This window comes from Oreochromis aureus, linkage group 11 (genome assembly GCF_013358895.1).
Source record: "Oreochromis aureus strain Israel breed Guangdong linkage group 11, ZZ_aureus, whole genome shotgun sequence".
NCBI lineage: Eukaryota > Metazoa > Chordata > Actinopteri > Cichliformes > Cichlidae > Oreochromis > Oreochromis aureus.
Window position 1 is genome coordinate 35916960 of NC_052952.1, and position 9289 is coordinate 35926248.

Below are 9289 nucleotides of genomic sequence, written 5' to 3' on the forward strand. Positions count from 1 at the left end.
ACTATCAAAGTGTGAGGAAATGATCCAGTTCTGTTTCATTCAGTAATTCTTCATCTTCTTCATCTTCATATCAATGAGTGTATTTATTGATTGATGTGTTTTCTGGACACTGACCTTTCTCTGTTTCCTCCACATCAAATCCTTCAGCTGATGATCCTGCAGCTGCAACACATTGAATACAAACTGTAACTACATCATACAGACACTGTGTGTGTCCTTTATGTGTGCTCATCCTGAGTATAACACTGAGTCCTGACAATAAAAGCTTTAATATTTCACTTTCAGCTGTGCTGACTGAAGGCAGGAGGAGGCCATAGTTACACAATCACAGAGAAATCACTGAAAAGACTTTGAATCATTTACCTCATACAGGTCGTCTGTCTCCATAGTGGAGTTTAAATCAAAGCTAACATAAAGATCGATTTACAATACAAGACTGATATTAATCAGCTCAAAATGCAAAAAACAAAGAAAGAAAAATTATTTTCAAAGTAAAGAAGTTCAAAGAGCTTTAAAACCACATTTACTAAAGAAAGTCACTGATTCAATAACCTGAATATTTTTACTTTAAACACTGAAATATGAAAACAAATCTGTTTAATTTTATTGTGTTTGTACAACCTGAATGTGTTAATTTATCAATGTCTGTCCAAAATAAATCAGAGGAAACATTCCTTCATTCATAAATGATAATAAAGTTTATATTATGCAGTTCTTGTTGTTTCTCTGATTTAATTTTTTTAATTTTGTTTTCAGTTTGAGCTGTAATATTATGTTTTTAATACTTTTACACTCAGTTAAAAATAATCCCACCATATTTATTGACATTATTACAGAAACTCTGACAGATTATTTTCTCTTACCTTTGAGTCCTGAGCTGCTCTCTGACAGCCTCTGCACCAGATCAGTTCTCTGCATGTCTGTTAAAACCTCCTGATCACCTCCACAGACTGATGACCACATTTATTAATCATATCATTGACTATTCCTCTTCTGTCATCACTCAGTTTGATTTGTGGAAGACTCTTCTGAAAACGAGTGAACTGCAGGAACAACTTGAACTCCTTGAGATCCTGATCACTCAAATCCTCCAGTGTTTCTAGAAGCAGATCTGTAACAGCTGCCATTGTTGCAACCTGGAAAATTCAAAGCAAACATTCATAAAGAAAAATGTTTCCTCACTGAGAAAATTATAGATTTATGTTTTTGTAGCTGTTTTAAACTTTGAATGTTTTCAATGTTTTCTCTGAAACACTTTGTTTTCTTTTATTATCTTATTTATTAAGATTTATTTATGTAAACACACTTTTTAATAATGTTTGGTTTTAAATCTAAATACATTTCTGTGACAACTGTTTAATCTAAATGATAAAATTATGATTTTCAAACTGCATCTTATTGAATCAAAGCTGAACTCTGCAGAGTCAGACAGATGAGACGTTACTCACTTTATGGATCAGTGCAGACAGATGTTCATCCAGATGTTTCTCTGAAAAAAAGAGAAAATAACAGAAATAGAAATAAGTGTTTAATAAAAGCTAATCGAGCTTTAAAAAAATACACAGAGATCAACAAATAAAAATTACATTTAAACCTGCTGAACATCATTTTTTGCCCCTCGTCAACAATGCTCTCTTTTCTCTGTAAATCTGAATGTTTCTAATATGAACTGAAGCAGAAACACTTTAAGAACCACTTTTATCATTTTAACATGTTTTGTCTTTTTTATCTTACTTTGAGCTTCTGAGCTGCTGTCTGTCAGCCTCTGAGCCAGATCAGTCTTCCTCATCTTCTTCAAAACCTCCACGATCTTCTTCACTGACTGTTGGCCAAAAGTTCTCACCACCAAAAACACCACGTCCTGCACGTCCTGCGGGTCGGACATGAACAACAGACTCGTTGGGATCATTGAGCCACGTTTTCTTCTCAGGATCTTGATGAAGTCTTTGACCTCGCTGTCACTCAGATCAGCCAGTGTTTCCAAAAGCAGCTTAATAAGAGACTCCATCGTTTCTACCTGGTCAAAACAGAGGTCACATGACAGCGATGCACCATTCAAATGTCTGTTTGATCAATCAAAGCTGAACTGTGTGAAGTCGACTGATGTGACGTTACTCACTCTCTGGCTCAGTGGAGGAAACTGTTTGTCTGAGGAGAAAAGAAAGAGAAAAAGTCAGATTAGAAACTGTTTCATCATCAGGCTTTATGAGGATTTAGAACACAAAAGATTTCACATCAAAGTGACACTTAAACCTCGTTAACTCTCATCATACCCACATGTTTAACATACATGAACCACTGACTGGAGTCTCTGAGAACTCCAAGAACAATTTACTGTGAGAAGCAAACATAACAGTAAAATTTATTTCTCATCAAAGCAGGATGTCACATATTAAGTTATTGTCTCCTAAAAAAAAGACAATTTGTATAATTAGTTTTGCAAAGTTACAATTAATTTGAATGCTTATTTTAGATAAAAATCTATTTTGTTCTTGAGCCTGGTTTCATATTAATGTGATAAACTATATGCAGTATTCTCACATATTTAATTCTTTGTTGTCTTATTTGTGGTTCCTGAGGTGATACCTGATAATCTCTGCACCAGATCAGTCCTGTTCATCTTCATTAAAGCCTTTCTGGTCTCCTCCACACACTCTCCCCCGTGCGTCTTCTCCATCAGCTCCACTACATCCTGTGTGTTTGCTGTTTTCAGTCGGCCCCTTGGCTTGGATGATAGATGTTTCTTCACTTCAGTGAGTGACTTGAACTCAGCAAAGTCCTCTGGACTCGTCATAGTTACCACCTGGAAAATGAATAAATCATATTATACATGAAGGACAGCATGTCTGGTGTTTGTTCATTTGATGGATGGAAACTGACTGCTTTTTATTTCACTAATGACAACATTACTGACATGGACGTTTGTTACTTTTCTATCACCCAAATGAAAAACTGTGATTGGACGTGAACGTCAAACATCAGCTTGAAACTCGAATAAAATTGTGTAATAAAAACATGCAACCCACAGCAGCGTGAGTGTGTGTGAGTTCAGCTTATTGGTTTCGTTTTCTCACATGGCCCCTCGGGAAAATGAATCGCCCACCCCTGGTTTATACAAACTTTTCATATTAAAACCGCTCTAGATTCTCATTGGTCAGAAATACCTTATTTCTAAAGGCTCTTATTTTGAAAGAATGTGGGAACACGTATACAGAAAATACAGATGATTTTTAATTAATCCATTCAAGCGTCCGCTTATCCCTTTCAGGGTTGCGGGGGCCGCTGGAGCCTCTCCCAGCTGTTTTAGGGCGAGAGGCAGGGAACACCCTGGACAGGTCGCCAGTCTGAGACATAGACAGAGACAACCACTCGCACTCTCATTCAGTCGTATGGGCAACCTAGTGTTTCCAATTAACCAAGCCGAACTAACTGCATGTCTGTGGACTGTGGGAGGAATCCCGAGTACCGGAGAGAACCCAACAAACACCGGGAGAACATGCGAGCTCCACTCAGAAAGACCCCGGCCTGATGATGAAATTACACTCAGGACCTTCTTGCTGTGAGGCAACAGTGCTAACCACCGTGCCACCGTGCTGCTCATTTTCTTTGAAATAAAAATGGTGATGATGATGGAGATGAAGCTGTGCACAGATAACTTTAAGATCACGTGACCATCGTGGCCTTTCAAACCGCTACAACCAGAACTCTACCTCACTATGACTTCCGGTTCTTTCCCACAGAGCTCTGCACCTCTGCTTCAAACCAGCAACAGTCACATGATCTAATATAACTTATTATTATATCTCATTCCCCGTTACACACATATGAAAACAACTCCAACAAGGAAGCAGAACTACGAATGTGAACTTCCAGGAGGAAGCAGAACTTAATGCCGCGCTTACCTTCAATAATTCATGTAAAATGTGAACACCTGGAATCACCGCTGATGGAAAATCATTCTTCAGTGTTTGTGAAGCAGCTTAGTGTGAGGCACTGTTCTCCCGCTGCTTTCTCTCACTTTCTCTTAACGATGAAACTGAAAACTTCCGCTTTTCTGCCTCTCTCCTCCCAGCTGTCAGCCCGCCTGAATAACGGGAGGCGCGTTGAGGGACTGTTCTGATTTTGAGCCATAGAAATAAACCGAGTTGAACTACATGTTACCGAATTCCATCAACGTTACCTTTGGCTCAGGTTTGAGTCGAGAGAGTGACTGACTTCATGTCTCTGTAATCAGCCTCTGCATCTCCAAAGCAACAACGACGGAGTTTAATAAATACTGAATTCTTTAAAAATGATTTTTTTAAACTCCATAATCACAAGGAGGTGTCGAATGACGGAGGGGGTGGAGGGTGGGGTACGAACGGAAGAAGATAGAGAGGAGTGTTGCACTGCTGTGATTTAAAATTAATGGACTTAACTTCATTGTTCTGACAGGTTTCCTCTTTTTTCAGTTTGAATTGTTTAACTTTTTTTATGGGTTTGAACTGGAGTAAAATACTTTTCTGTAAGTATTAACAGGATCTCAGCACCGTCACCCATAAAGTACTGAAGAAATGCTTTTTTATTTTAAATGTTCTTTTCACAGATGGATATAAATGTTTTTCCAAAATGATTCTGGTGAGAGAAAGTCAAAAGGATGTTACCTCTTATGTCAACTAGCAGAACGGGCGTAATATTCAGTCTAAATATTGCTATTATGTGGGTGAATAACTGACTTTGAGGAGTTCATTTTATGAGTCTATGCTTTTACTGCTTTGTAAATTCTGTTTCTATTACGTTTGCTTTTGGATGACATCACAAAACTGAGAGAGGAGGAGAGTGGGAACAAAAGGGAGAAACAGGTGAGAGTGGATGTAGCCAAACTCAGCACCCCTGTTGTTCTAAGGTAGCGTCTGCTTTGCATTCACTGATGATGATTTCACATAAATAAGCAGTGATTTATACTGTTATCAAATGTGGAGCCTGCTTTTATAAAAACTTATGTCACAACTACTCCATTTATTCACCTTATTTACAGATACTGAAGTTAAATGGAAAACAATAACTGTTTTAAAAAGCATGAATTTAATTGATGCTTTGTGTGGTTTTCAGTAGCTACTTGCATTGAGGAACTTTGTTTTGAGTCTTCCAGATTAACAGTTAATGATAATGCAAACAAACAAACAAGTAATATGATGCCATATTATACATATGTGCAAACGCAAAATTATAGGACAGTGTGTTTAGAAGCAGAATGATAAAAATGAATAAATAAAGTATCTTTAATGCATTGTTGATGAGCTGTGCATCACTTCTTATACAGGGAGTGCAGAATTATTAGGCAAATGAGTATTTTGTCCACATCATCCTCTTCATGCATGTTGTCTTACTCCAAGCTGTATAGGCTCGAAAGCCTACTACCAATTAAGCATATTAGGTGATGTGCATCTCTGTAATGAGAAGGGTGTGCTCTAATGACATCAACACCCTATATCAGGTGTGCATAATTATTAGGCAACTTCCTTTCCTTTGGCAAAATGGGTCAAAAGAAGGACTTGACAGGCTCAGAAAAGTCAAAAATAGTGAGATATCTTGCAGAGGGATGCAGCAGTGTTAAAATTGCAAAGCTTCTGAAGCGTGATCATCGAACAATCAAGCGTTTCATTCAAAATAGTCAACGGGTCGCAAGAAGCGTGTGGAAAACCAAGGCACAAAATAACTGCCCATGAACTGAGAAAAGTCAAGCGTGCAGCTGCCAAGATGCCACTTGCCACCAGTTTGGCCATATTTCAGAGCTGCAACATCACTGGAGTGCCCAAAAGCACAAGGTGTGCAATACTCAGAGACATGGCCAAGGTAAGAAAGGCTGAAAGACCACCACCACTGAACAAGACACACAAGCTGAAACGTCAAGACTGGGCCAAGAAATATCTCAAGACTGATTTTTCTAAGGTTTTATGGACTGATGAAATGAGAGTGAGTCTTGATGGGCCAGATGGATGGGCCCGTGGCTGGATTGGTAAAGGGCAGAGAGCTCCAGTCCGACTCAGACGCCAGCAAGGCGGAGGTGGAGTACTGGTTTGGGCTGGTATCATCAAAGATGAGCTTGTGGGGCCTTTTCGGGTTGAGGATGGAGTCAAGCTCAACTCCCAGTCCTACTGCCAGTTTCTGGAAGACACCTTCTTCAAGCAGTGGTACAGGAAGAAGTCTGCATCCTTCAAGAAAAACATGATTTTCATGCAGGACAATGCTCCATCACACGCGTCCAAGTACTCCACAGCGTGGCTGGCAAGAAAGGGTATAAAAGAAGAAAAACTAATGACATGGCCTCCTTGTTCACCTGATCTGAACCCCATTGAGAACCTGTGGTCCATCATCAAATGTGAGATTTACAAGGAGGGAAAACAGTACACCCTCTGAACAGTGTCTGGGAGGCTGTGGTTGCTGCTGCACGCTAATGTTGATGGTGAACAGATCAAAACACTGACAGAATCCATGGATGGCAGGCTTTTGAGTGTCCTTGCAAAGAAAGGTGGCTATATTGGTCGCTGATTTGTTTTTGTTTTGTTTTTGAATGTCAGAAATGTATATTTGTGAATGTGGAGATGTTATATTGGTTTCACTGGTAAAAATAAATCATTGAAATGGGTATATATTTGTTTTTGTTAAGTTGCCTAATAATTATGCACAGTAATAGTCACCTGCACACACAGATATCCCCCTAAAATAGCTCAAACTAAAACAAACTAAAACTACTTCCAAAAACATTCAGCTTTGATATTAATGAGTTTTTGGGTTCATTGAGAACATGGTTGTTGTTCAATAATAAAATTATTCCTCAAAAATACAACTTGCCTAATAATTCTGCACTCCCTGTATGTCTCCTGGTTAGAGGGAAACTCACTTCCTATGACATGCTCTGCCCCCCTCACCACTCTGGAGGGCATCACACTTCCCTATAGTGCAGCTTCTATTCCAGATGATACAGCAGCACAACCTGATGCCTTCAGTGGAGCTGCTGTAGAAAGACCTGAAAATGCTGGGACTCACACTGTGTACAGGTAGAGGTGCTACTGGGCCTTCCTCACCAAGTCTTTAGTGTGCATGGACAATCTGAGGTCCTCGGTGATGGTCACACTGAGGAACTTTGATCAAAGACACTGATCAATGGCCATGAGTTTATTCAGTGGGCTGGTTTCATTTATTGTGCAAATGTACTGTTTATAAAGTCGGAAACCTGGATGAGCATGCATTAAGATATATGCAGAGTCATCGTCATCCACAGTCATGCCCATCAGAGTTATGTCACGACATATTTAACGATGGCACTGAAGCTGTACCCCAGTCCTGTGTATACAGGGATATATTTCAATATATTTTTGTATTTATAGAAATGTACACTTAATGCTCATTTTCACAGGGTTCATTTGACTCTATTAAATTATTAGCTTTGGTTGCCTTGGGTTTGTTTTCAGACCCTAAATTCATCACATCTGAAAGTCTAATTTAGCTCCTCTTTAAGCCAGCTTTGTTCTTATTAGCTGTCCTCCACAAACAGAAGGTTTGAACAAAATGTGGGTGGAGCTTCTGTGCTCACAGCCAGAGCACCATGTTAGGCTATCCCCTCTCATTATCACATCTTCACATTAAATAAAGAAGGAAAAAAGAAATGCTGGTTCATCATAATTCATCAGTTCAAGCAGAATGTACTGAATCAAAGCCACGATGTGCAAATCCAAACAGACGCTCCTGTGCTCACTCTGTGAATCAGGTGTAATCTGATTACAGTGAAACATCACTGAGGCTCTGTGCAGGTTTGCAGCGGCAACTCTGGGAACTGAGTTTAGGATTCAGTGAGAACTTTCAGTCTTGTGAATGCTGAGAAGTACAGGATGATTCTCATCCATCACCAGGACCAAAAGGGAGATATCTAGTGGCTCCAAAATTCAGCTTGCAGAAGGACAACGAGCCCAAACATACAGCGAGAGACATAAAGACAAAGAGTCCTGCAGAAGATGGTCAGACCCACACAGAGTCCTGATCTCAGCATCACATTGGAATGAGGCTGTGAACACATGAAGAGAGAGAATAAAGACAACAGCACAAAATACCTGCCAACACACTGGCCTTAAAAACATTGTTCTCTTTTAATCATAGAGGATGTTCACCAAAGAAAACATATTCAGGCTTTGTTTTTTAAAAGAAAAACATATTTTGCCTAATTGTGTTGCACGCTGCTCTCCTTAAATTGCTGGCTGTCTGAGTGGTGTCCCAGAAACGATGTGGGCTTCATAGATAATTGGCAAACCTTCTGGAGGAAACCTGGTCTTGTTAGGAGAGACGGCATCCATCCCACTTTGGATGGAGCAGCTCTCATTTCTAGAAATATGGACAAATTTATTAAACCCCAAAATATGACTATCCAGAGTTGGGACCAGGAAGCAGAGTTGCAGTCTTACACTCCTCTCTGCAGCTTCTCTCCTCCTGTTACCCCCCCAAAAACCCATCTCCATGGAGACTGTGTCAGCTCCCAAACAGACAAAAAACAAACTAAAAACCAGCAACAAACAACTTAAACATAAAAAATCACAAAGAAAGAACAATACAGTATCCACATCTGAACCAAAGAGTAAAACAGTGAAATGTGGATTGTTAAGGTCTCTCTCTTAGTAAGTAAATAAATTTTATTTATATACTGTTTTTCACAGATAAAAATCACAAAGTGCTTTACAATACAAAAAATGAAAATACAACATATAACAATGTAAAACAAAAAAATACAACATAAAAACAACAACCTCCAAAAGTTGAATCTGTTCATCTGGACGTGGCACTTTGTGGGAGAAATGTTTCGTCACTCATCCAAGTGACTTCTTCGGTCTCAGCTGACTGCAGGTTTCCCCAACCTTATAAACACATGTGAGTGAAGTTGGCCCCCCTACCTTCTTCAAATCAAACAAAATTGATGTCAAACATTTGTCCTGCAAATTATTTTGTTTGTGCAGGTTATGTTTCCCTAATTTTATAAACAGTACATGTACAGTGAGAGAGATGTTACATCTGTCTTCACTTGCATCCCAGTCACGGAAGCGTTGGAGGTAGTTCATAAGAGATTACAGGATCACCCCAACCTTAGCAACAGGACCAATCTCAGCACTGATCAGTTGTGTTTGCTTTTGGAACTGTGTCTTAATTCCACCTATTTTGCATAAGGGTCAGTACTACAGGCAGAAACCTAGGTGTGCCATGGGTTCCCACAGGCCCCTGGTCAAAGTCACCAAACCAGTTAAGTAAGCAGGTACAGGTGTGG

At 39.4% G+C, this 9289-nt stretch overlaps 1 protein-coding gene across 1 annotated transcript; it reads right to left on the bottom strand.

The window, feature by feature from the left end:
* Positions 1-923: 923 nt before the first annotated feature.
* Positions 924-4049, bottom strand: LOC120442745. The gene is made up of 6 exons (XM_039619895.1): positions 3903-4049; positions 2587-2803; positions 2120-2148; positions 1735-2017; positions 1449-1489; positions 924-1136 (listed from the first exon to the last, which is right to left on the bottom strand). Exons 2-6 carry the CDS (start codon positions 2792-2794, stop codon positions 924-926), a joined length of 774 nt encoding a protein of 257 aa, XP_039475829.1. The 5' UTR covers positions 2795-2803; positions 3903-4049.
* Between the last annotated feature and the right edge of the window lie 5240 nt (positions 4050-9289).